A 27,919-nucleotide genomic window follows, 5' to 3' on the forward strand; every position below is an offset into this window, starting at 1 on the left:
AAAAAGAAACACAGGATAGGGGTACATGGCCCTGGCAGCCAGCTCTCCAACGTGAAGTCTGGCCCTGCACCCAAGAGCAAAAAAAACACCTTTCCCAGATGCATGATAAACAGCTGTCCTCACAGACATCTGCAGTGACGGGGTCCTGGGAGCCAGTGCTCCAGTGAACGCATAAACACAAACCACACAACTCCTAATTGTTTTATGTCTATGTCTCTTGCTAGTCAAGTATTTCCCGCATCTTGTATTTTCTGGTGTGTTAAAATGGAACACTAATTCCTAAAGATAGTAAATAAACCCTTTAAAGACACACTTTCAAAGGAAAATACATTCCAGAAGAAATATCTATATTCAAAATTAACTTAGTCAAGATAGCATGAGTTACTGTATTTTTTGATACTTACAGTAAGATAAAGAGCAAGTAGAGTAGATTATTTACTAGGTATCTGAACTCCAAAATACTAAACACTGAAATTACACTAAATAAACACTGCACAGCTTGACCAGGTGGTGGTACAGTGGATAAAGCGTTGGACTGGGACTTGGAGGACCCAGGTTCTAGACCCCGAGGTTGCCAGCTTGAGCGAGGGCTCATCTGGTTTGAGCAAGGCTCACCAGCTTGAGACCAAGGTTGCTGGCTTGAGCAAGGGGTCACTAAGTCTGCTGTAGCTCCCCCCCCCCATCAAGGCACATATGAGAAAGCAATCAATGAACTAAGGTGCCGCAACAAAGAATTGATGCTTCTCATCTCTCTCCCTTCCTGTCTGTCTGTCCTTATCTGTCCCTCTCTCTGTCTCTGTCACCAAAAAAAAAGAGAACATTGCACAAACACCCACTTTCTAAATCTCATCAGGAGCTACAGTGGGTGATGGGCTGTGACTATGTGTGTTGCACTACTTGAGTACTAAAGTGGTTTGCAATAATGTGGCTCTAATAAACCTCATACTCACACGTGGTTCTGATAAATTCACAACCCCCCAAAACCCACCAACACACACAAGCCACCCCAGAAGCAGCACATCATTCAAGATTCTGGCCCTCATCTCTGTACCAAAGCACTGTGCCCCACACAGTCTGCTGAATGAAAGGAAAGTTTTAATCCATCTTTCCTGCTGAGCCAGAGTCTCAGATGTAAAACTGAACTACTGAGCCAATTAAGAAACTGGGCTCCTTTGAGGATCAATATAACAAATTATTAGACCATTACAATTCAGACATACTTCTAAATGGCTTTAATGTAAGATCAAAGCCAACAAGAGAGCCATGAGGGGTGAGTGTCCCCTAGTCCCCTGTGACAAAGCAGAGGCTGCCCAGCAAACAAATGAATAGATGGAATTTCTGAAATTGAGACCAAATGTCCTTTCATCAAACAGAACGATGACAAAGGCTTCCAGCTGGAGGCTTCCCAACTATCTATTTGGTGATAGAAGGAAAGTCTACCAATAGGACAAGCAAGATTCCAGTCTAAGAGCCTGCAAACCCAGAAGATCCATGGTACTTACTTCCAGCTGGAGGAAGAGTTCTGAAAGAGATGAAATGTGCAATTAGATTCGCTAGGCTGTGTCACCTTTCTAGACAGTATGTTAGGATTCATTTAGAAGCAGTAATTGCTTTCTGAAAGCACGATTACCCAGAGCAAATGTTTTCATCAGTAAAGTGCTGATATACATGAAGGGGAAGGATGCAGGAAGCACTCGTGTCTACTTAAAAGCTGGCCCTGAACAGCATCAGCTCTGGCAGTTCTGCCCAAGGGCAAACACAAGCAGCAGGAACCAAACTAACTTGACAAAATAAAAATAAAAGAGTTATCCCTTCTTTCACTCAGTACATAGTCCTACAAGGCAGGATAGGTCAGGAAAAAGCAATACACCTACTCCAGAAGCAGTCAACATTGGTATTTTTAAAGCACTGTGTGAAGAAGGGCTCTGTGTGGTATGGACAGTCCCCAAGAATTCAGGGGACAGAGGTTCTGAGCCCTCCTGGGCTTTCCTCTCAGGTCGCCAAGCCTCTGCTCATGGCCATGCCTCCACCAACGTCCTCTGGTCTAATTCATTCCCAAGTTTCAGATCTAACGCAGCCTCTACCACCAGGCCTTTCCTGAGGACCCCGTCACTCACTAGCCCCTCTCAGACACCTGCAGTATCTACTCCACAGAATCTGATAGCTTATCAGCACCCCAGGTGCCAGGTGATTAGCCACTGTTAATCCAGCAGCTGCCCACACCATGAGACTAAAGACCCTCTACAAACTCAGGACTTGGAGCAAAATAGGTGCCTGGCTTCTAATCTTTCCTGGGTGAAAGTGGAGCTATAGTGTAAGGTCCACAAGTATTATTGGCAAAACAACTGCAGGGGATGCTGTTCACATTTCACCATGACCTCCTCTGCAAATTTGATAGCTCCCATTAAAAAAAAAAAATCATGTATGCACATTCACATATGTCATGTGATTTTGAGAATTTCAGGGACTACACATTAAGAATCTAGATGTCAAATAAGTTGTTGAATGAGAAAATTAATGGAGCAAAGGGACAAGCCACTCATTATTTTCTAACCCTCCCAAAAGCCCTGATCACTGGGAATCTCTGGACACACAGGCACAGGTGCACGCAATACAACATAATCACTCCATGACTGCCTTCAGACTTGGAGCACTCACGAACAGGCCAGACATCTGAAGTCTGTGCCATTCTGAGAAATCACACCTGCACCAACAAGTCAAATTGACAGTACTTAGAGCTGGTGGTGGTGGTTTTAGCAGGTGGATTATCCACAACTAAAGCAGGTGGATTATCTCTGCATGGAATGTGCTTTTTACAGCTCAAGACATGGCTAATTTAGGAGCTCTTCTGCATTTCTATGGAGTGGGAATGTTTATGAAAGATCACAAGAGGACAGGATTGAGAGCAGAATTAAGAAAAACAAGCGTCGGCCTAGCGTGTGGAGGACCCGGGTTCGATTCCCGGCCAGGGCACACAGGAGAAGCGCCCATTTGCTTCTCCACCCCTCCGCCGCGCTTTCCTCTCTGTCTCTCTCTTCCCCTCCCGCTGCCAAGGCTCCATTGGAGCAAAGATGGCCCGGGCGCTGGGCATGGCTCTGTGGCCTCTGCCTCAGGCGCTAGAGTGGCTCTGGTCGCAACATGGCGACGCCCAGGATGGGCAGAGCACCGCCCCCTGGTGGGCAGAGCGTCGCCCCTGGTGGGCGTGCCGGGTGGATCCCGGTCGGGCGCATATGGGAGTCTGTCTGACTATCTCTCCCTGTTTCCAGCTTCAGAAAAATGAAAAAAAAGGAAAAAAAAAAAAAAAAAAAAGAAAAAAAACTGAGTATTCACCCTGCAGCTCTAGCTTAAGAAAATGGATCACATCAATTTTCTGTCCTTACTTACATCGTGAACCAATTCCGTGAGGTAGATTCCCCTCTATAATGGGGAAACTGAGGCTCTATGAGCAAATACCTGCTTAAAGGCATTAGACCAAGTGATAGAAGACCTAGACGTGGGGCCTCATCCTCCATGGCACCACCTCCTTTCCCTGCTAAAACGGAACTCCAGGAAAAGGATTAAGGATTTTAAAGATGTCCCAAAGAGATGTCTCAGGAACTCAGAGTGGAACAGGGTGTGTGGGGGGTAACCTTAAGGGCAGGAGGGCAAAGGCTAATGGCTATACCGCCAGTGTCCCAGCACCCCTCACATCCTTCAGCTCTTGTTTTATCTCTGGTGTCCACTGGGCCTCTCCTCACTGAGGGAGCGAGGGAGGGCTCCAACAGCAGAAAGCCGGAAAGTCACTGCAGCGGAAAGTGCGCCGACAGCAGCCTGAGTTGAAAACCCGACATCACTTTTACCACTGCAAGAACAAACACCACACCGGCATGCTGGCTGATGAGAAGCTTCAAATTTTCACACTTACAAAACACAGAAATCTCTGTTTACTCACTTCAGCCACTACAACTTATTCTTCGTGTGAGTCTTGATTTAACTTACAAGGTTCAATTCAAACCCTTGGGTATTTTTCGTCAATAAAACAGTGAGTTTCCTTAAGTCAAGGACAATGTCTTGGGCTGCTTTATATCAATCACACAGCTTATATGTAGCAGATACTCAACCAATTTTTGATGAATGAATACATTCACGTGTACAACAGACCAAATGCACATCTTTTTCACTAAAGGCTTACGATATTTGATGGAAATAAACAAGAGGACGCGCTTCCTCCCAGGGTGCAGAATACCAGAAGCAGCCAACTCAGCAGGAGTGAAACACCCTGCACTCCGTTCACACGCCAGTCCTCTGATCATCCATTCACCTGCCACACAGACCCAAGAAAGAATGTGCAATTCTTGAGGCTATAGGGGGGACACCCTAAAATTCTCCCCTCAATGGGATATTTGAGACATTTTGGAAAACAGGTCTTATGACCACATTCCATTGATGATCAGCAAAAGGAGGAGAATGTGAAGGTATGTTGCCACTTCAGATAGTGTCTTACCTGCATTTCGTATCCTTTCTTTGTACTGCTGATCGAGTTTTTTCATCCTCTTCTGATATTCCTGTAACGTACCTGATTTTAAGATTTAAAAAAATAAAACGTGACTTTGAAGATGTGCTCTCCTTTTATTCCTAAAATTATTTTCTACCAACAGTGATTGTCTTAATCACATCAGAATGAATGCGAAGCAAGGAAAGGCACCCACAGAGACAACTGGACTCTGGCTCTCAACCAAGAAACAGCAAATTTCACTCAACCCCAGTGAACTGAGACTCTCCAACAAGTGAGCAGTTATAGAAAAGTGCAGAAAATCTAGAGAGATTCTGATCACTTGCTGCCACAGTTCAAGTCAAGAGGCTTTCCTTTCCTGAAAAAACTTCATTCTTCTTCAGTAAAGTAAGGTCTCGATCGGGCATGGCCAACAGTTTTTGCCCCCGGGCCAGATTAGAAAGAAAACTTTATTCACGGGCCGGACAAAATATTAAAATTTAAAAATGTTAAATACAAAAATGATTCATTTAAGTAAACAAAATTTTATTATGTAATTTGTTTATGAATAAATGTGAGTGAAAAAAATTTTAATATACAATATTTTAATAAAAATATATTTTAATAAAAATATTAATTACATACCATATAAATATCCAAACTATATCTCAATTAGTTGAAACAATATTTAATTAATAGAATGAGCTTGAAGGGGTTATATCGCAAATAAAACAACTATTTCGTTTTACAAACAGCCTAGACACGTTTTCAGTTATCAACTGCAGCTATTATCTATGCTACAATGCCACTTGTTCAGCACACTTAACCACAAAAATAACGAAGGGTTTGACCTTGGGTGCGCACTGGCAAACTTCGCCTAAAAGAATGTGGGTTTCACATCGTTGCTAAAGGTCAAACAGTTCATATCAAGTACAGATGAGTACAAAAGCTGTAAATCTTTATAATGAAATTTTTTTTTTTTCATTTTTCTGAAGCTGGAAACAGGGAGAGACAGTCAGACAGACTCCCGCATGTGCCCGACTGGGATCCACCCGGCACGCCCACCATGGGGCGATGCTCTGCCCATCCTGGGCGTCGCCATGTTGCGACCAGAGCCACTCTAGCGCCTGAGGCAGAGGCCACAGAGCCATCCCCAGCGCCCGGGCCATCTTTGCTCCAATGGAGCCTCGGCTGCGGGAGGGGAAGAGAGAGACAGAGAGGAAAGCGCGGCGGAGGGGTGGAGAAGCAAATGGGCGCTTCTCCTGTGTGCCCTGGCTGGGAATCGAACCCGGGTCCTCCGCACGCTAGGCCGACGCTCTACTGCTGAGCCAACCGGCCAGGGCCTATAATGAAATTTTTTTAAAAAATAAAGAAGTATCGTGAATCCATTCAACCAATTATTGGAAGTTAACCCTAGATTAGTCACACATGGAATTCTTTTCCCGTATCACTATCTTCTTTAATATCTCGATTTCCAATAATCAAAGACACTTCCGCTTCTGAGTAGCTGAGATTTTAAAGTAGCGGAGAATATTAAAAATTTAATCGCAGGCCGCATAAACTCATTACACGGGCTGGATTCAGCCCGCAGGCCATATGTTGGCCATGCCTGGTCTAAATCAATGCCATTCTATAGAAGTTCCACTGCAATGATGGACATGTTCTGTGTCACACTGTCAATATGGTAGCCACTAGGCACATGAAATGTGGCTAATGCAACTGGGGAACTGAATTATTAATTTTACTTAATGCTTTAGTAAGGCATACAAGGTTGAGCAAAACTAGGTTTATAGTTGTGAGTATATAAAACACAGTTAATTCTCGTATTACTATTTATTAATTATTATATTATTTTCCATATGAACAACTTTGAAAATCATACTTTACTAACAGAAAATAGTAAAATGTATACTGAGACAGCTAAAACAAGCCAAACCAAATTTAAATCACTCCCAAAGAAAAGTGAAATAAACAGATTTCAAAGATCTATAATATTAGAGAGATATATTTAGAAATGAAAGATTAAAGCATACACCAACCTTCCTGAAGCTGCTGCAACTGTCTCTTGAGAGAAGCTAGTTTGTCCTGATACATCCTATCAAGAAACAAAAGCCACACTTAGACAAAACATTTAACAATTCCAAAATAATCTACACTCAGAAATTACCTGGGCTCTTACAGGAATGTCATCGCATCCTCTAGGAGAGCGGGAAAATACAAGTCTGCTAGCTGGCTTAACCCTTTGAGTGAGGACGTACGTACATGAACGTTCGTAATACTCAAAGGGTTAAAATGTACCAGCAGCTAAAGAGATCAGAAAGGGATATGGGTTCTGTGTTCTTGAATCCTATCCCAACTTTGTAGATTTCTCCTGTGATCCCACCTTTAGAGAATCAGTCTAAAATCTCCAAATATGAGATTACTCAGATTGTAATAAATAAAGAACAATGGTAAACAGAGTTAGGCAAGAACATACAAAGAAAAATTCAAAGCGTGAGGCCACTTTCTCCTAGACATACAGGCTTAAGTAACACACACATGTAGGAAAGGCATCAAACACAGCTCTTACATCAATTCTACAATTAGACTTTAAGTTCCAGAGTAAGATTATGCCTTCAGCACATTTTTCTCTATAGATAGCACAGTTATGTCAGCACTAAGTTAATAAACCTTCGTGTCATTTTTAAAAGCACTAGTTTTTTTAGGATCAAAGAAATAATAGCAATTTAGCAACAACAGTTAAAATGCGTGAATTATTTGCAGCCCAGCTAGATAACAACACATAGCAACACAAAGCAAAAGAAGCCAGCGTGCTATTCCCTCCCCACTGATGCATTACAGGAAATTATTTACTCTTCTAAGACTGTTTGAATGGTAGATTACAAATGTAAGTCACATTTCAGCAATTTTTTTTGCTCTACCTGAAATACACCTCCAATTTAAAAAATATTATTTGCAACCTGAATAAAACACTATTCAACACATAACAGGCACAATAGTTTTTTACTTCACCAAGTAAAGGCTGAAAATACATTGCCTACTATACAGGTTGAGGAAGAGGTAGGCAGATCTGAGCATTACTCAGGATGTCTGGAAATTTTTGATGTACTCTTAATGCTCACTTTGAATCACACAAGACATTCAATTTTAATGAAAATTATTTTCTGTATCACCAAATATTAAAGGCCAGAATCAATGAAAAGATCTCTAAACAATGTTTAATCACCTCAAATACAGGAGGGAATGGGCACGTAAACTATACACAAGAAGTCAATATTTGGAACCCAGTGTATTACATTTTCTACCACACTGAGTGTATCAGACAACGCCTTTGAATTCTGAGCCTGTCTTTGAAAGTGGATATTAACACACTGAAAAAGTAAATAACAAAAAAAAAATTGATTCAGGAAAAAAATAGGTAAGTGAGAATATATTCCAAAATGGTCCAGGTAAATCAGTAAAAAGTCTGAAGAGAACAATTTTTAAAAAGCAAGCAGTTTCAGGGATGAAGCTATGAGAAAACTACACAAAGCAATCCTCCTTCATTCCACACTTTTCACTGAATTCCCCCTTTGGGTTCCAAAGATTGAAAAGGATGACAGAATCCAGAGGATGGGCACAAAACATTTGCAAATAAGACCAATACGGAAAGGAACGTGTACTACCTAGTTTATAGTTTTTAAAAATTCAAATCAAGAGCCTCAAAAATGCATTCAACAAATACTTATCGATCTTTTTTAAAACTGCCTGGCATCTGTGTTCCTGGTAACAGTGAGCGGTCTTAGTTTCCCTGGGCATACTCAGCGTGGCTGTTGAAGACAGTGGGGAGGCTTGGGTGAGTGTGTGACTAGTGGAGAGGGCACTGCAGTGGAGTCCTGCTCTCCAACACAGGTCTCCCTGAGCTCACTGGAATCTAGATACCATAGAGCATGTAGTTAATGCTTGGGGGGGTTTATGCCCATCCGAGAACCAAGTAGCTGTGAAACATCATTTACCCTCTCTGATAGTTTTCACATCTTAAAAAAAAAAAAAGAAAGAAAAGCGGGAAATGGCTCTCTGCTGTTACATGGCCTTATTCCCCTGGGATCATTTCCTCAAGGTTCTTTCTAGCCTGTCTTCAAAAGATTCTTCTTTAGCCCTGGCCGGTTTGCTCAGTGGTAGAGCGTCGGCCCAGAGTGCAGGAGTCCCAGGTTCGATTCCCAGCCAGGGCACACAGGAGAAGCACCCATCTGCTTCTCCACTCCTCCCCCTCTCCTTCCTCTCTCTCTCTCTCTTCCCCTCCCGCAGCCAGGGCTCCATTGGAGCAGGGTTGGCCCAGGCGCTGAGGATGGCTCTGTGGCCTCTGCCTCAGGCACTGGAATGGCTCTGGTTGCAGCAGAGCAAAGCGCCAGATGGGCAGAGCATTGCCCCCTGGTGGGCGTGCCGGATGGATCCCGGTCGGGTGCATGCGGGAGTCTGTCTGACTGCCTCCCTGTTTCCAACTTCAGAAAAGTACAAAAAATAAAAATTAAAAAAAAAAAAAAGATTCTTCTAACAAGACTGATTAAATGTGACAAATTTAGGCCTGACCAGGTGGTGGTGCAGTGGATAGAGCGTCGGACTGGGATGCAGAGGACCCAGGTTCGAGACCCTGAGGTCGCCAGCTTGAGCGCAGGCTCATCTGGTTTGAGTAAGGCTCACCAGCTTGGACCCAAGGTCACTGGCTCTAGCAAGGGGTTGCTTGGTCTGCTGAAGGCCCGTGGTCAAGGCACATATGAGAAAGCAATCAATGAACAACTAAGGTGTCGCAATGCGCAATGAAAAACTAATGATTGATGCTTCTCATCTCTCTCCGTTCCTGTCTGTTCCTGTCTGTCTGTCTGTCCCTCTCTCTGACTCACTCTGTCTCTGTAAAAAATAAATAAATACATAAAATTTAAATGTGACAAATTTAAAGAGGGGAAAGTACACACATACACATGGTCTTTGGAAGCACTATGGTCAAAATCATACACACAAGGTCATTACTGAGATTTCCTTGTCACTTCTATATTCCAAAAAAGGAACCTAAAAAATTATACTCACTGTTCCTTCATTTCTACATAGTCCTCTTCATCATGCTTTGCCAGGTCAGTTTCACTAGCATCCTCAGTGTCTAAGTAAAATCAGGAAAAAAAGGTTTGTTAAAATCAAATCATAGAGCCTGACCGGGCGGTGGTGCAGTGGATAGAGCAGCGGTTCTCAATCTGTGGGTTGCGACCCCAGCGGGGTTGCCTAAAGCCATCGGAAAATACATAATGCTTATCAGGTATTTACATTCCGAATCATAACTGTAGCAAAATCACAGTTATGAAGTAGCCACCAAAATTATTTTTTGGTTTGGGGTCACCGCAATATGAGGAACTGTATTGCGGGGTCACGGCATTAGAAAGGTTGAGAACCACTGGGATAGAGCGTCGGACTGGGATGCAGAAGCCCCAGGTTCAAGACCTCGAGGTCGCCAGCTTGAACACGGGCTTATCTGGTTTGAGCAAAAGCTCACCAGCTTAAGCCCAAGGTCGCTGGCTCGAGCAAGGGGTTACTCGGTCTGCTGAAGGCCTGCGGTCAAGGTATGTATGAGAAAGCAATCAATGAACAATTAAGGTGTTACAATGCACAACGAAAAACTAATGATTGATGCTTCTTATCTCTCCGTTCCTGTCTGTCTGTCCCTGTCTATCCCTCTCTCTGACTCTCTCCTTGTCTCTGTAAATAAAAAAAATCAAATCATAGAGTTGTTATCACCAGACACACTAACTAAACATCTTTTTTTTTTTAACTAAACATCTTTTTAATGAATTCTAGTCAATGCAGGCCTGAGTGAAGCCATCAATGAGAAATATTACACTTACTTCAGAAAAGAAAATGCTATTTCCAACTTCTAAATAGTCACATTTACGTAAAGAGCGTGCTTTTATCGGAAAAGGCAGCCACAAAACAAGGTGCATCAGACACAGGCAGTCACGGGCAAGGCTGCTTCTTCTACAGAACACTGGCAGTTCAGGAAAAGGAGATGTGAGTGTAAGACCGGAAAACTAACTACCAGCAGGCAAGCCTTGGTCACTACTCCAAGACAACCTAATACATACTTTCTGGTATATGCCCAGCTTGAACCCTTACAGATTTTTACATCACATATACACAAAGCAGAATCCAAATCAATGGACTCTAATAACTGAAATATTTTCAAAGCTACAACTACAAGGAGACAAGATGATCACACGGAAACGATTTATTTCAGAACATTTTAAACATTGTTCTTAGAATAAGCAAACAGCTGGAGTGTCTATATATCAACAATCCTACCTTAAGTGGGGGGAATCTATTTTGGCTTCACTGCTCCCCCTTGTGGGCATTAAAGCAGTACAAGAGCCAAGTGATTCACATTTAAAACCTCTGGTTAAGCCTTATCTTCAAACAAGGTTTAACCAAATGCAATGTTTCTCCAACTTTTTATCTGCATCAACAGCAGCCTTTTTAGCGGAGGTCCATTTCTCCACAAACCCTTTCACCCAGAAACCTTCACGGAACTCCTGCATGTGCAGTCACAGCCCTTGGGGAACTGAGTTGAACACAACATGCTCATTTCAGACAACTGGTCTACTCTAGACTTTTGCTCCACAGCCCTACTGTGTGCCAGAATATTCAGCCTATATATTGGTCCCTATCTCCTCTTTCTTCTTCCTTGTCTGTTTCTCCATCTTCGTCCTCGTCCAGCCAGCTCCTTTAATCCCTTCAAAACAGAGATCCTCATACTTTGCTAAAGTGTAAAGCCCAGTTTGAAAAGCAAGCCTCTGAGAGGCAGTAATGACAATGCAGAGCATGAAAACTTAAAAACACAACACCTGGGCGTTATTAAGAAAATCAAATCCCTCCCTTCTCCCTGGGTCGGTTTCTCCAAAGGTGGGGGGAAAAGAAAGAAAAAAAAGACAGTATTTCCTGCGTTACCAGACTTTAAAGTACCAGTATAATACTTAATGTATGTATCTCATTCAGTCCTCACACCTACACTAGGAGTCCTTATTTGTTGGAGAAACTGAAGCTCGCTCATAAGCTTAAGTGAGCTAAGATCAACAGCTGGGTTAATTTAAATGAGCCAAACTTAGACCCACATTTAACTGATTCCAGGTCCTAATTAACCGACCCGTACTGCACCGCCTAAAATGCATTTCCCCGGTTAGAGCGTGCGGTGGGTGGCGGGGGGGGGGGCAACCTGGGATCCGAGGCCGAAAGGTTTTGTACCCTAATCCTCTCAGGAACGAAAAGGGGAGGGACACTCAGTGGAAGGCATTCTCATTCCGAACAGTGAGAACCGAGGTTCACCCACAGACGGTTGGGGAACGAGGGGCAGAACCTTAAAGGGACCTCCGCCAACTGTGACAACAGCTCCTCAAGTCCCTCTTTCCCCCTATCTGTAGGTGCGGCGTGCCCTGAGCTTCCCGCTCCCCCGAACAGGTGGGGTTGCGTCCCGGGGCCGCGCCCCTTCCAGCTGCCCCAAGCCCCGGAGGTCGCGCCGACCCGCCACCGACGGCCAGCAAGCTAACGGACGCGCCTTCATCCGACTCGCGACCGCGGCAACTGCGCTCGTCGTCCTCGGCGCTCTCCAGCTCCTCGTCCTCCTCGGGGTAATACTCCGGGGCCGGTGGCGCTCCGGCCGGGGCCGGCGCCGGAGCCAACAGCCCCGCGGCACTCATGTCGCCTCTGACAGCCGCCGAGAGCGCCACTCGGGGACCGCGGACACCCGCCTTGCGGACTCCACGCCCGCCAAGCGGCACCCGAGGGAGCCGCCAACTTGTGAAGCTAGAACCGTAGTAACCTCTTCCCCGTCGCCGACGAGCTCCGCCCCTCGCGCCCGCGCTCGGCAACGGGGGCCTCGCTCGAGAGGCAACTTCCGGGTCGAGAGCTGCCCGACGACCGCCTGACTGTGCCATTTTTCAAAGAATGAAGAGACCACTGGACGCCTCCTTGACCTTAACCCCAGCCCCTTAACTGCCGCCTTAAAATCCTTAACGGGTAGCGGGTAGGGTCTCTAGAGTTAGGCAAATCCATGGGCAGGCCTGATCATGGCCAGGACCCCTAAGCTCAGAGGCGAATTCCGGAAATAGCCGCCAGGCGGCGCCTGGGGCTAAAGCTAAGGCAAGGATTATTTGAGACTTGAGAGGCAGAGGGTTTGACAGGCTTTTGGCCTGTGGGGGAGGTCTCTTCTTTAAGCAGGTGAACGACATTGAACCTAAACATCTAGAGTTTCCGTGATCATCCCGAAAAAAACGGTGCCTGGCTCCTCCTCTGACTAAAAGACAAGGATGCTGATATTCCATCCTGGAGTGGGCAAAAGATATTTTCCCAGTCCTTAGGAGTCCTTTCAGTTTGTATAGGTTTACCCAATAAGATGTTATCCCAGTTTCACATATGAGAAAAGAGTTGTAACTTGCCCCCCCCCAAAAAAAAAAGCGTACAGTCTGCCTTGTTTAGATTCTCAGAGCCAGGCCCTCTACACAGCTGTCTCATATTTCTTAGAATATTCATGTTTTTAAAGAGGTGGTTCCAATCTAATGACTTAACCAGTTCTAAACTGGCACATTTCCCTACAGGAAGTTAATAAGGCTAATTTAAGGAAGGTGCAATGTGGAAACGAGAGCAGAATCTCTGCATGACTGATTTGTGTGATTCCCTCTGAGTAGAAGGGGACACGGTGCTACAAGCTTTGCTTAATGAACGAATTTAGGATGTCTCTTCTCTAGTTGTAACAAAAAAAGGGACAAGGAAAAAGAGATGTTTTAATGCTCTGTCCATAATAACCCTACTGTCTATGTTGCACCAAGACTCCATAGAAAAAGTAACTTACAGGTAGTCAAGTTGAACACAATGTAAAAAGACGAAGAATCCAATATTCTGATTCTCAAATATTTTGCGACAAAATTTATCTCTGAATTGGGCCCCATAGAGTCTTCTCAAAGTGTAAGATTTTATTCTCATCCCATTTATTTTAACATTTCTTATTTTCTACTTTTTCTGCATTAAAAGCTTGGCTTTATTTGCGAGGGATTTTTTTTCCTCCCAACAAAACTCAAGAATTTCCAAGTTGTAATGGCTGCGATGTCTTTCGAGAAGTTCAGAGATCTTCTGAAGCCCCGTCTAAATAAGAGTCATTTTCAGGGCTCATTGTAAGACCACCATCTATATATAAACTAAGATTTCAGAACTGTCTCTTGTCCAAAGGGTGATGTCATTTTCTGTTTTTATGCTGTTAGATCACATCTAAATTTTTTGTAATCAGCTATATTGAGCAACTTGAGTTCCTATCCATAACAGTAATCACAGACCAGAAAAAGCACCAACATTTTAGAAATGAGTTCATTGATATAATGCATCAAAAAAAAGTTGATGCCATTGCTAATTAGTTTCCATTCGAGACACCTGGATTTTTATTTTGCTTAGGTTTTCTGTTTTCTTGATTGCAAATACCATCTGTTAATGGTCATGCATTTTCTTTTTTACATGAATAGACACAACTGAACACTTGGGTAGTAAAGACTTACCCCATTTTTTCCAATCCATATTGCCAACTTTAGAATTGGTAGGATGAGCTCTTCATAAATACTCTTTAGAGAAGGAGGACCTAGCTATTTTAATATAATGATTTGGGACAGTTTTTCTAAACCTATCAAAATCAAGTTCCCTCAAAGCTAAGTTTTACCAGCTTGAAATGTCTTTGCAACCCTTCCCCAAATGTCACGCAGTTACTTTGCTCGGCAGACATCTACTTCAGAATTAGTCTTAAGGTCCTGCCAGCCCCCTTTTCACAGGCCCTCTCTATGGATCCTAACACTCAAACTTGAAAGGGAAACATTGTAATTAGAATGGGATGTGATTTTAAACACTAGGGAAATTATAGTGTTTAGAACACAAATTTTGTCAGTGGGAGTTAACAAAAATGAGTTAATGCTGGAGAGTTTTCTGAGCGTGAAATCCTATATACACATAGGACAAGGCTTGGGATCAAACTGTTTCCTAAACGAAACAATTTCTTCACAAACACTTAATTGTCAAAGTCCAGAAACTTTGGGGTTTAGGGGTGAGAGTAGCAGTTTCCAGTTTCCTGTATTGTTTAATCAACAAAATAATCACAAAAAACAGAAAAACTCTGTGGAACAGTATGCACTTTCACCCCTGGCAGGCTCCATCTCTCACCTTGGGTCAAGAAAGGGTTCTGGTTATCACAAGTTGCACTTCGGTCGAAGTTTATTATACTTTTGCTATTTGTTCACGCAGACCATTAAAACATGTGGACCTGTAAAAGAATATGTTGACTAGGCTTGCTGAAACCTTGCTGTAGTTAACAAAGTTTCCCCTACACATAGTTCCGGTTCCGCCTGTAATAATGATCAAAACCCACAAACTGATTATTTCTACAGCTTTGCCTTGTACCTATCAAAATGTGCTCCATCAGTGTTGTTTAGCTGTGCAGAGCATGCATCTAGCATATTTCTGTTTCCAAGAGCATTAAACCGAAGTCTATTAAACGCAATACAAGGTAGGGCAGCTTCCTTGAGAAAGGCACACACACAAAAAAAAAATAGTTTAAATCCAGGAAACATTTACAAGTCCTGAGTGAATAAATGCAATAATGATTTCTGGCAGAATTATTTAGAAAGCTGTGCAAGGTCTAGCGTAAGAATGGGGTTCTCCTCAAAGCCTCTAACAGGGTGGTCCAGAGGAGTCCCGAGAGGGCCTTGGCCTCTGGGAGTCTCCCAAGAAAAGTAAAGGCGCAGGGAGGAGTGCCATGAACTTTGACTCCGGTGCAAGGCAAACAAGAAAGACCGCACCCCAAGCGGGACCGTGAGTAACTGAACTAGCAAGGTCTTCCGTGTCTGAAGAAGCCCCGCCCCACCGCACCCCGCCCACCGTCAACTCCGCCAATCCGCAGGCGCCATCGAACTCTCGGCTTCTCAGGCACCTTCAATCAAGTACCTATATCCGGTCCCAGGCCTGTGCCCCGCGATCAAGGAAGGTCAGTAGAGAACCTATCAAAATCGAGCTGGGGGCGTGGTCGGGGGCGCGGGGGGGCGGGCGGACTGAGACCGTGGGGCGGAGCGCGCTCGGCGCAGTCGTGTGCGATTGGCCACCCCTAGCAAGAGCCGCACCTCGGACAGCAGCAGCGGCGGCCGCGGGAGGGTCGGTGTGGCGCCGGGCAGTGGCTGTGGCGGCGGAGTCCTGCGTGAGAGAGTGGGACGCGACGCAAAGACCGCGGGCGGGGGCTCCGCGCGGCCGGCCCGGGCACTCAGCGATCGGAGTCAGGGATCCTCCAGGGGACAAGCGGCAGAAGCGACTCGGGAACAAGTGTGGGAGAGGAAGCGGCAGCGACGCCGGGCCGGGGTGGTGACAGCAGGTCTGAGGTGAGAGCACCAGGGCTCGGGGCGGTGACAGCGTGAGCCGAGGCGAGGGGACCCTGGGCGGAATGAAGTTGGCGAGCGCCCATGTGAAGGGAGTTCCGGGAGCGACTTTGACAGCCAAACTGGGGTGCGGAGACCCCTGGAGGAGCTGGGCAGAGGGTCCGAGGGAGGACCCCCGGAGAGGCAGGGCACAGTGAGTCTGAGGGGGGACCCCCAGAGGGTCCGTACAGCGGGTCTGGAGAGAAGGGACCCCGAGAGGGTCCATACAGCGGGATTGAAGAGAAGGGACCCCGAGAGGGAGCGGGACAGGTGTGAGGGAGGGTCCCCGCGACGGGTGGGACAGCGAGATTGAGGGGCGTCCCCGAGAGCGGCTGGGAGAACAGCTCTGATGCGGTCGGGGTAGCGGGTCTGACGGGAAAGGGGACCTCGAGAGTGCCTGGGACAGCAGGTCGTGGGGGGATAGGTCCCCGAGAGGGACTGGGCCAGCTGGTCTCGGGGTGGGGGACCGAGAGGGGCTCTGAGCTCGCCCGGGCCGTGCAGGGGCGAGGCCGGAGTGCCTGGGTCCGGGTTGCTGCGCGGGGCGACCGGAGCAGCCGGCTGCGCAGAGGAGAGGGGACAGTGCCAGCCGCGGGGTCTGCAGTCAGCCGAGCTCCCTGAGGGTAGCGCGCAAGGCGTGGGACAGCCGGGGCCCCCGTGACTCCGTGGGTGACTCGGTGGAACAGGGATTATGTAATGAAACGTCTGTGTAGAGCGCACGGGCTGGAGTGGCTGGCCGGGGCACCGGTGTCTTGAAACACCGAGAGGGACCTGCTCTCTGGCCCTTCCCATCCGTTTCTTCGAGTTTGGCGTGGATACCTTGAAAGTGAGGGGGCTTCCTGGCCTTCACAGCTTAGTCGGGACGTGAAAAGTGGGAGGGGACTTCGTCCACCCATCCCAAACAAGTTGAAAGGCAAAGGATCCTTTTGGAGACCCCTGCTGGGGATTGATTCGGATGTTTATTTTGGTAGACTTTTTTTTTTTTTTCATCTTAGATTCAACAAGGACCTAAGAAACTTTTTCAGGTTTGGCAGCCCAACGGTATCAATGTCTACAAATGCAGAGACAAAGGAATGTCTACTAAGTTTGACTGTGTAACTTTGACGTGTTGCAGGTAGTAGGAAGGTCAAACTAAATTTTGGAAAGAGCTCTTGGAGTTGCTACACTTAACAAACAGCCCTTTCCAATGAGATTTCTCATCCTAAAAGTGACCAGGACAGAGCTCTAGGCATAATTCCAGGGCAAGTCTAGGAGAGAGATAAGCCTATTTAAACCTGACACTATGCCCTGCTGGGAGGCAAATGTGTATCTATTAAAATGCTAAAACAAATAGAGGAAAGCAATGCAGGGGTGGGGGGCGGGACGACTAGGGGCAGACTACTTAGAGGCGTGTGAAAACTAAACTCATGACCAGGCTGGTGGTTCAGAGTACTTAGGATGTGTTAATACTGCCCGTACTAACTTTCAAAGGGTCTCCTGAATGCACATGCTTTGTTACAGTTGTACCCAGCAGTTTTGCAGGTGAGTTTTTCACCTGTTTTTCTCTGTGTGTTGCTTCTCTTCACCTCTCTCTTTGCAACTTGTTTATTTTTTACAGAAACAGAGTTAGCAAATGATGGTGAATGTGATTACTAGATCATTCAGTTATTTAGATATCTTTGTTTCGGGTTTAGAATATGTTTTATTAGAGACCTTTGTCCATGGTTAGTAGGGGGCAGCTTCAACTAAAAGAAAAAAGGACTGTGTTCTTTCCCAGCGACTTAATGTGGAAGGCTTTCTTATTTAAATCCAAGACCCAACTTTCAGAAGTTATCTTTAGCAGGGTGGTATTAGATGACATGTGCGTTTGGGGATTTTATTTTATATAGGTCACTTCTTTATTTTTTATTTTTTTATTTTTTTAATTTAGTGAGAGGAGGGAAAGCAGAGACAGCTCCAGCATGCTCCCCAACTGGGATCCACCCGGCGAGCCCACTAGGGGGCGATGCTCTGCCCATCTAGGGCACTTGGTCCGTTGCAACTGAAGCCATTTTTTAGGGCCTGAGGCGGAGGCCATGGAGCCATCCTAAGCGCGGGGGGCCAACTCTTCCAATTGAGCCACAGTTGCAGGAGGAGAGAGAGAAAGAGAGAAGCAAGAGGAGTGATGGAGAAGCAGGCGCTTCTCCTGTGTGTCCTGACAGGGAATCAAACTCAAGACATCCACACACCAGGTGATGCTCTACCACTGAGCCACACAGCCAAGGCCAGACCACTTCTTATCTGGCTTCAGAAAGTATGGAACTTCATGTGGTTATAAAAAATCCACCAATCGGAAGTCCTCATCTTAGAACTAGAAGTCATGCAGATAAGAGAAACAAAAACATCAAACATGCCTGACTAGGCGGTGGCGCAGTGAATAGAGCATCGGGCTGGGATGCGGAGGACCCAAGTTCGAGACCCCGAGGTTGTCAGCTTGAGCACAGGCTCATCTGTTTTGAGCAAAAGCTCACCAGCTTGGACCCAAGGTCACTGGCTCGAGCAAGGGGTTACTCTGTCTGCTGAAGGCCCGCGGTCAAGGCACATATGAGAAAGCAATCAATGAACAACTAAGGTGTCCCAACGCGCAACATGAAAAACTTATGATTGATGCTTCTCATCTCTCCGTTCCTGTCTATCCCTCGCTCTGAATCTCTCTGTCTGTAAAATAAAAAAATTTTAAAAAAAGCAAACACAAATTTTAAATATGAGAAAACTATATTTAACATGTATTAAATGTAATTTTTTTACATTAAATTTATTTTTCCAGGACCCTGGGTAGAATTCAAGTAAGAATAAGACATATATTCACTATGCAGCGCATGTAACATGTGAAATGGTCTGTGGAAGGATTGGGAGTCTCAGTACCAGTAATTCTACAAAGTAACAGAACTGTTTGAGCAGATAAGCTCTTTCATCACACTTATTAGCTCATTTTTGACTCGTACAAATGGTAGTTCCTTAAGATAAAACAGGAAATTTACATCCTTATAAGAAAAGAAAGGGTTCTTATACTCCCTTGAATGATTACTAAAGCAGTCATTTCAACCACATTACGTTATGATATTGATCCGGAGATATTAAAGAGAGATTCATTGTAATAGAATTTTTAGTGATGGGTGGGACCTATAATAACTGTTTATTCCTGGAGGAGAGAAGGGTAAGAATTCTATGGGAATTTACTTTCATTTGTTTCACAAAATAAAATACTAGAAGAACTATAAATATGTGAAGTCATTATACCTATGCTCATTTACACTGTTTCTTTTCCATTAAAAAAATGTAATCAAAAGCAGAGATTAAGAAGGAGCTGTACATTCCACATCAATAGTTACAGCAATCACAGAATGCAAGTTCTTTTTGGTTTGTAGTTCTTAAACTGTTAGTTTAGCAGGATGCAAGTGCTGCCCAGTAAATATAATAACCCATTTCACACTTTCTTTACTACTTCAGTCCTATACAGTCAAACTATTGTAATCTCAGAGTCGACTTTAATATCTCATTTTAATGTTTAAGCCACCTTGAATGAAAGTTCTCATTGCTTGCCAGTGTTCAAATGTGTTGGTTTCAGTAGTATAGGAGAATGAATGAAAACCAACTATTGGTACTTTTATTTTGGAGTCTTTGTTAAAAAACCTCTTTCCTTTATAATCTTTTTCTCCACTCTTTGTTTCTTCCTTTCCCCCAAGAAAGAAAACAAACAGATGGAAAGAAAGTTTCCACCTGAAAGTGTTGTTTGACTCCCCCAAGAGAAAAATATTTTCAGATTTCTTTTTATTCTTCAATGAGAGATTCTTGTCAACCAGAGAATAGTTTTGATTTAGTAGTTTTGAGTTGTGGGAATTGTGAAATTAATTGCATTTCACCATAGGGTGTTTAGTTTGTAATTATTTAGCCTTATATTTAGCCATTTAATTGGTTGCTTTGTTATTTATGAGAGTATATTAAAATGTTGTTACTGTTTCTTAAACTTAGCTTAGTAAAAAAAATAATAAGTAATACCACCCATCTAACTATAATTATAGATTAGATATGTTTATTTATAGGCCAAAATGTGATCTAACTTGTTTCTAAACTGTGGGCCTCAAATGAGAAACAACTGTTTAGAATTTTTATGATAACCAGTAGAAATTAAGTTGATGAATTTTATCATTCCAGCTATACAGAGGTGGACAAAAGTAGGTTTACAGATGTAAGTATCCTAAATACAGTCTATTTTTGTATTATTTATTAATTATTGTATTATTTATATTACAACTGTAAACCTGTTGCCCACCCCTGTATGTTGTTAAACTTAAGTACTTTATAAGTCAACATAATTATTTTTTTCTGACTTAAGATTTGTCTGACTTGAGACTTGAAATATATTTCAAGTCTTTCTAAGTTCTTTCTGCATTACAACACAAAGACTGAAGGGTCAGTTTCTTGATTTAACATGCAACAGTCTCCTAACCATTACCAGCTATCTCCCAAATACACATTTTTCATCCCCAGAGTGAGTGAGAAAAAGAAGTGCCTTGGAATGAACATTTTATACCTAGCAAAGCCTACTCCCATTAAACAAAGAGATGTGGCCCGTGTGTGTTTAGCTCACAACATGGAATTTGCAAGCTAGAGTCTAGTGTTTCAGGCTCTTTCACTTCACCTCTGGCCTCAGTGAAATGGTGGGTAGCAAAATCAACCCCACCTTGTATGTTTTGTTATGCTTACTATTTAATTAGTCAGTTATCAAAGTATTCATTGAAAGAGTTTAGTTTTACTTTCTTCCACTATTTTTTTTTACAGGGACAGAGAGAGAGAGAGTCAGAGAGAGGGATAGAGAGGGAAAGACAGACAGGAACGGAGAGATGAGAAGCATCAATCATTAGTTTTTCGTTGCGCATTGCGACACCTTAGTTGTTCATTGATTTTCTCATATGTGCCTTGACCGGGGGCCTTCAGCAGACCGAGTAACCCCTTGCTCAAGCCAGTGACCTTGGGCTCAAGCTGGTGAGCTTTTGCTCAAACCAGATGAACCAGCGCTCAAGCTGGTGACCTCGGGGTCTCGAACCTGGGTCTTCTGCATCCCAATCCGGCACTCTATCCACTGCGCCACCACCCGGTCAGGCTCTTCCACTATTTTTGATGGACAATGGGATAACTTTTTATTCCCAAATCAAACCAGGACTCACATGGTGTATATTTATTTTTATGGAGTATGTTTCACTTTCTGTATAATGACACTAGCTTATATCGATAGCAATCAAGACTATGACAATTCAAATACATTTATTTACCCATTACAATAGATGACACTAATCAAGGCAGAATGCTTTTCTTAAATAAACTAATCACCTAATTAGTCTTGACAGTCAACACACAAAACCAGAATCATAGTTCATGGCTAATTTTACATCTGCTATGGACATTAGCCTTTATTTTTTGAAGGCTGTGTGTATAAATACACAAATATTTCCAAAAACCACATAAGTATAATTTTCAAATGACATAAGTCAAGATGTAATAGCTGAAATACAAAATTACAATATTTTGCTTTAGTTACCTTTATTCTTCCATTGCCTTTTGTGCAAAACGATTCTCTTATGTCATTGTATACCAGTTCCTTGTTTACAAGTGTTTTACCTTTTACTAGACTGTAAACACTTTGAGGGCAGATATGGGTCCAACTTACCTTTGCATCCGCCGTGCCAACTATAGTACCAGGCACAAAGTATGAAGGATGCTCAGTAAATATGAAATGAATGAGTGAATAAATTAATCCTCAACAAATAAGTAGATTATATTTATGTCCATATTTTGTTTCTTATCCTCATTGAGACCTTTTTGTATATCAAAAGGGTGGTAAAAGAGGCAGTGATTTTTTTTGGAACACAAGAACAAACAACCTTATTTATCTACCATATTAAGAAACAGAATGTGCCCTGCGCAGTTGGCTCAGTGGATAGAGCATCAGCCTGGCCTGCGGATATCCCGAGTTATGATCCCTGGTTAGGGCACACATGAGATGGGACCATCTACTTCTCTCCTCCCACCACCTACCCCCCCCCCCACCTTCTCTCTCTCTTCCCCTCTTGCAGCCAGTGGCTTGATTGGTTCGAACATCGGCCTAGGCACTGAGGATAGCTGAGTTGATTGAGCATCGGCCCCAGCAGGGGCTTGCCCGGTGGATCTCAGTCAGTCAGGGTGCATGCTGCAGTCAGTCTCTATCTTCCTCCTCTCACTTAAAAAAAAAAAAGAAAAGGAACAATGCTATATTGGAAGGAGAAAGGGCCTTAGCCTCAGATACCTAGGTACCTATCGTGGCTTTGTTATTATGCCAGCTGGCTGGCACTGGGCAAGTTACTTAAGTCTTAAAGTTCTCATTAATACATACCTCATGGGATTCTTCTAAGGAACAAATGAAGCAATTTATGTAAAGTGCCAAGCACAGTGACAAACACACAAGAAGTATTTAATAAATGGTAGCTGCTTTTTATTTTAATCACGTGAAACAATTTTTTGTTGCTGTTTTTGTTCTACTCCCAGTATCTAATTATTTGCTGAAATTCATGGCTCCCGACACCAACAAAGAATAACTAATAGATTCACACATTGAGACACTAAGGGTAAGTGACTTCCCAAAGTCATACAGACAGTGGCATTGACTGCTGTGACCTAGATCCAGGTTTTAACTCGGTATACTTTCTAGTTTATAACTCTCAAAGGTTCAGGAAGGAGCTAATGAGAGCCTTGATAAGGTGCGAGGGAAGAAGTGCTGTGACCAGGTTTCAGCCTCCTTTTCGTTTTCCTCTTTCCTGCATTTACAGTTGCTCTCTTATTCTCTCTAAAGTCAAACTCTGAATTTGTCACTCTCATGTTCAAATCCTTTAATAATTCCCCATGGCCTACTGAGTTCAGTACAGATTTATCAACCTGTTTTTAGGTTCCTATTGCCCCTATATATATAATTTCCTATGCCCCAATCGGACTGGCCTACTGGGCTGCTTACTGGCCGAGCATTTACTTACTTGCCACCTTCAGGTTTTTGTTCCTGCTGTTTTCCCCCTAGAATGCCTTCTGTCCCTCATTTTATAGACCTACCTCCAGTGTCCTCTTTCAAGAGGCCTTCTCCAATCATCCTCCTTCCCACTCGCTCCTTTGAATTCCCTATGTACTTGCTTTGTTCACTTTCTTATTACACTAATATTCTCTCTAGGGTTCTAGTATAGGGTTTGTACTTGTCTTATCCTTCCAAGATGTCCATCGTATTGGTTTTAAAAGGACAGTGTCTAATACATCTAACCAACTGTCTTATAACTAGTATCTGCTCAGTAAATATTTGTTGAATTGTATTACATTTAAATACTCATTTTAGGTTCAAAGATAGTATTTTAATATATTTATTGCTGCTAGTGCAGATAACAGTGATCTTTTTTCTTTTTTTTCCTTTTTTTTTTTTTTTTTTTTACAGAGACAGAGAGAGGGATAGATAGGGACAGACAGACAGGAATGGAGAGAGATGAGAAGCATCAATCATTAGTTTTTTGTTGCAACACTTTAGTTGTTCATTGATTGCTTTCTCATATGTGCCTTGACCGTGGGGCTACAGCAGACCAAGTAACCCCTTGGGTCTAAGCTGGTGAACTCTTACTCAAACCAGATGAACCCGCACACATGCTGGCGACCTTGGGGGTCTCGAACCTGGGTCCTCTGTATCCCAGTCCAAGCTCTATCCACTGTGCCACCGCGTGGTCAGGCTGATCTTTTTTCTTTTTAAGATTTATTTTTATTTATTCATTTGGGGTGGGAGGAGGAGCAGGAAGCATCAAATCCAATATGTCTTGACCAGGCAAGCCTGGGGTTTCAAACTGGCAACCTCAGTGTTCCAGGTCGATGCTTTATCCACTGAGCCACCACAGGTCAGGCCAGGGATCATTCCAATGTGAAGAATTCACTTCTGAACCTCACAGTTGCTAAATCCAATGGCAGTGGTAGCAAATATGTGGAAATTTGTATGTTCTATTCAGTGTGATAATGGTTCCTACAGTGACCTTTGACTCTGAGTGTTTGGTATTAGTTTTGTTTCCTTGAGTAATGGTTTTGTCAGTAAGAAATGGGTTTTAATTTCAGATCTTTGGAAGTTTGTTTTCCTTTTGCTAGGTATTAGCAACAAATGAAATAAAATTCTCTGTCATTTGCAACAGAAAGTGATTGTTCTCTTGAGTTAGAGGTGGAGGCTGGGAAAGCTCTAAAACTGGTCTTCAAAACAAAATTTCTTTGTTATATAAGCAATTTGTAACCGTGAACAAATAAACTTATTGTTATCCCTAACCTTTCATATTGTATTCTTTTCCATAGTTCTTACTACCTTCCAACATAACAAATACTTTGTATTTTGTTTACTTGTTTGGCTTATATCCCTATGTTAGAATTTAGAGTCTGTGGAAGCAGAGATCTGTGTTTATTCATTGCTGTATCCCCAATTCATAGAACAATGTCTAACATGTAGCAAGTGCTCAATAAGTATTTGTTGATTATAGATACACTTGACTTTTGGACTTTCTCCAATGTATTGGCTAAAAAGTTTTTATTTTAAGCATAAGGAAGTAAAACCCTAAGAAGGTAAAATATAGAAGAATTGGAAGAGCAGAGTTTATCTGTACATTTTACTCTCTGGGTTTTACTTTTTTCTTTTTTTTTTTTTGACCATTCTTGAATTTACTATATATTTGTTTTATTGACTGCAAATAAAATCCATTCCTACCACCACACTATATTTTCAGAGTGTCTCACTCTGGCTAAAATCTAAGAAAACTGTTCATTGTGACAAAATCTAATGGAAGCTTGCTGACTTGACCCTTAGGCATTAAAGACAGTAAGACCAAAATTACAATAAAATTTAGTAGAAGGACATTATCCCATTCAAAGTACTTGACTTGTTTTTGTTAGATGCTGATATGAACACTATTAATTGGTCAAATCAAGCTTCTGATGTTAATTTAGGGTTATCAGTGTTCTGCAAGAACAAGTAATTGAGTTTGAAATGTGTTTTAAGCCTGAATTAAAAGAACTTAATCATTGGTGACTCATGGTGAGAAGATTTTCCTCTTCCCTACTGAAACATATACCAGTGCTTCCAACAGGGCCTTTTTGAAACGGTAAAAACAAAAAGACTCCTACTTTTTTGTACTGGGGTCTGGAAAAGTTCTTTTAGGTTTAAGGTGGTAGCCTGAACTACAGTGCTATTTAGTACTACATGGACTTTCCAAATCTCCATACAAAGTTTTTTAGTCTCTGCCTTTATGCAAGTTTTCTCATTATACGACTATGAAATCATCGAAAGTCTGCTAAATAGGGTATGAATGACCACAGGGATTTTGTTTTGTTCATTACTGTGTTCCTAGTGCCTAGAACAGTGCTTTGCACAGAGAAAGCAGTTAATACATATTTGCTGAGTGAAGTCACATACATTCTTAGTAACAGTGCATCTTAGAAAAATAATGAGTCTGTCGAAATAAATTTTCCCCAGCCCTTTTGAATTAGGTAATTATTAATTCACAATCAGCCTAGTTTGGGAGGCTCTTGGTATTATTAGCCCAAGATAGTTCTGCCCTAATAGTTCTTAGCATTGATTGTGCCAACCTGTAATCTCCTTTAGTGGTTCATTTAAAAAAGGAGGGGTGAATTGGCAACACCCATAGGCACTTGTACCTGTGGGAACCAATGGGAGTTGTAACAGGAAATAACTTAAGCTCTCAATACCGATAGTAATGTGCAGTGCCCAGGTCACGCTGTTTTTATCTGCAGTTCCTTATTAGGATTGTACAAGTTTCTTGATTTTATATATGTGTATAAGTTTAAAAAATAATTAACTTTAAATCTGAAAAAATGTGAATTATTTGCATTTTCTTCATTATCAAGGAATTGGTGAGTTGTCTTCCTTTAATTTCTTTCTTTTCTAATGTGTCCCGGGAAACCTCATTCTGGTACACAGGGTGGGGGACAAATGGAGGTGCAGAAATTAAAACCTAAGTTGATATTATTATCAATTATAATAATCAGTTCTGGTACTTACCTCATTCCATACTGGTAGACGTTGGTAGAATTTCGTAGATTTTTACTTATTTGTTTAGCTTGAGCTAGTTACCCTCTTTGGTAGGAACTGGTGAAGATTCAGGAAAAGTTTTTAGAAAGTTGTTTTCAAAATGTTGAAATATAAAGCTGTAGAAAATGCTGTTGCCGTTAACTGTCTGACCAGGAAGTACTCTCTTCAAGCCTCATTTATAAAACTGTCTGTAATAACTTCCTTTCTCGGGATGAAGGTGCTGATAGCGTGGTGTTGTTCTTACAACTCAAGTTCAGTTTTATCTTTCCTAAGAGATCGAGGGGCAGCTTGTAAAACAAAGCCACCTCGGGGGCAATCTTATTATTGCTGTAGCTAAATAAAGAATTTTTTAAAGTCTGTTAGTGTGTTGGACTGGAAATCTAGGACGTGCTTTTGAGAAGATCTGCTGCTATAAGCTTAGTGTTTTGTTTTATATTCAGCATTTTATTATGAATATGGTTTATGTCTAAATATTGTTAATAAGCTCTTTGTAGAATTTCATGTGACTATGGCCTTAGCTCAAAGTCCAGCTGAGAGTAATCAACCTCAAGTCACTGGATTCATATGCTCTATTTATTTTAATGTGTAGTTTGATATTCTACAAATAAATAATAGTGGAAATCTTTTTCAAAAAAAAAAATTTTTCCCCTTCCTGCTGGATAAATAAGGCAAATACCGAGCTGCAAATAAAATATCGAAATCTTGTCAGAAGAGTCTTTTACAATTTAAATATGCTACACACTGTTTATTAAATAGATGCAGTTTATTCTAATTATTATATTATTACTGTAAAACAATATTTTAAACTTAAGCTACTCAAAATGGCATACTGTTCATCCTAGAGATTTTTAAAAATAACAAAGACACTTCCTATTTTTCTTCTTTTACAGATGGGAAAATAGGAGAGACACCAGAGTAATTTCTTGAATGTAATACCAAATTTAGAGACAGAAAAGTCAGAAGATTTTATCACATTTACTTTGTTTTGTAATTTTTTTTGTTTAAATACATAAGATGTTACTTACTAAATATAAAAAAATAAAATGTCTTAGCAATAATGTAATAATTTATGGGACTACTCTATGAAATGGAATTAGATGAAGTAGGAAAGTAGATCATTTTTAATTTAGTATCTCATAGTTTGTATATTAAGAAGTTAGTACGAAACAGTTAATGCAAAAATATTTTTTAAACCAGGAAATCTACCTTAATAGTTTCTTTACCAACTTCACTAGGCTCTTAGAACAAGGTTTAAATGAAATGTGTGTAACACTGACTTTCAGATTCCTACTTCATTACACGTTAGATGTGTAAATTAAAGTTTTTACAGGTACTTAGGATGCATTTTCATTCAGGAAGTATTGCAGTGAATACTATTGATTTGGGTGCTCAATTCTTTCTAATATATAAAAATGAAATGAAAGCATTCAAATAATCTTTAAAATGTGGTATCACATAGGATGTTTTTTTCCCTTCAAATTGATGAACGTTAAAAATACCAATTATACAGATCTTAGTTTTTATAAATAGAGAGGACTTTTATGATTGTCTGAATGTTATATTAGCACTCCAGATGTATCCCAGTCATAGTTTGAATGGGGCCGGGGCAGAGGATGTGGGTGGGGCTTCAGAGCAGTGACAGATTATTGCAGATTATATTGCTGCCTGCCAAAATACCACTAGTTGGAGGAAAAAGTGGAAGTTACCAACTGCGTCCTATTAATTTATTTAATAGGATGTTTATTTAACCTGTTATAACTGAACCAATTATATAACCAACTGTTTGCTGGTTTCATATACAGATGACAAATTTTAAACTTCTGAATAATTTGACATGCGCTTACTGTTTTATTCTTTATTTTCCCATGGTCATATTCTCTATTTCTCTTCCCTCATGGTCAT

At 42.2% G+C, this 27,919-nt stretch overlaps 2 protein-coding genes across 3 annotated transcripts in view; one reads left to right on the top strand and one right to left on the bottom strand.

The window, feature by feature from the left end:
• Positions 1 to 12,338, bottom strand: part of SUDS3 (SDS3 homolog, SIN3A corepressor complex component) — a 39,435-nt gene extending 27,097 nt beyond the window's left edge. The window contains exons 1-5 of the mRNA XM_066370801.1: positions 12,042 to 12,338; positions 9,536 to 9,605; positions 6,511 to 6,566; positions 4,484 to 4,555; positions 1,503 to 1,522 (exon numbers count right to left, since the gene is read on the bottom strand). Coding sequence (XP_066226898.1) covers positions 1,503 to 1,522; positions 4,484 to 4,555; positions 6,511 to 6,566; positions 9,536 to 9,605; positions 12,042 to 12,183 — 360 coding nt within the window. The 5' untranslated portion in view covers positions 12,184 to 12,338. The remainder of the gene's footprint in view (positions 1 to 1,502; positions 1,523 to 4,483; positions 4,556 to 6,510; positions 6,567 to 9,535; positions 9,606 to 12,041) is intronic.
• A 3,271-nt stretch (positions 12,339 to 15,609) lies between these two features.
• Positions 15,610 to 27,919, top strand: part of TAOK3 (TAO kinase 3) — a 163,246-nt gene continuing 150,936 nt past the window's right edge. Inside the window, exon 1 of one of the 2 annotated variants that reach the window (XM_066370802.1) lies at positions 15,610 to 15,885. The gene's annotated coding sequence lies outside the window, so the exon portion shown is untranslated. Of the gene's footprint in view, positions 15,886 to 25,690; positions 25,840 to 27,919 lie in introns of those variants that run through there. The other variant, XM_066370803.1, reaches the window with a different exon arrangement.

This window comes from Saccopteryx leptura, chromosome 2 (assembly GCF_036850995.1).
Source record: "Saccopteryx leptura isolate mSacLep1 chromosome 2, mSacLep1_pri_phased_curated, whole genome shotgun sequence".
NCBI lineage: Eukaryota > Metazoa > Chordata > Mammalia > Chiroptera > Emballonuridae > Saccopteryx > Saccopteryx leptura.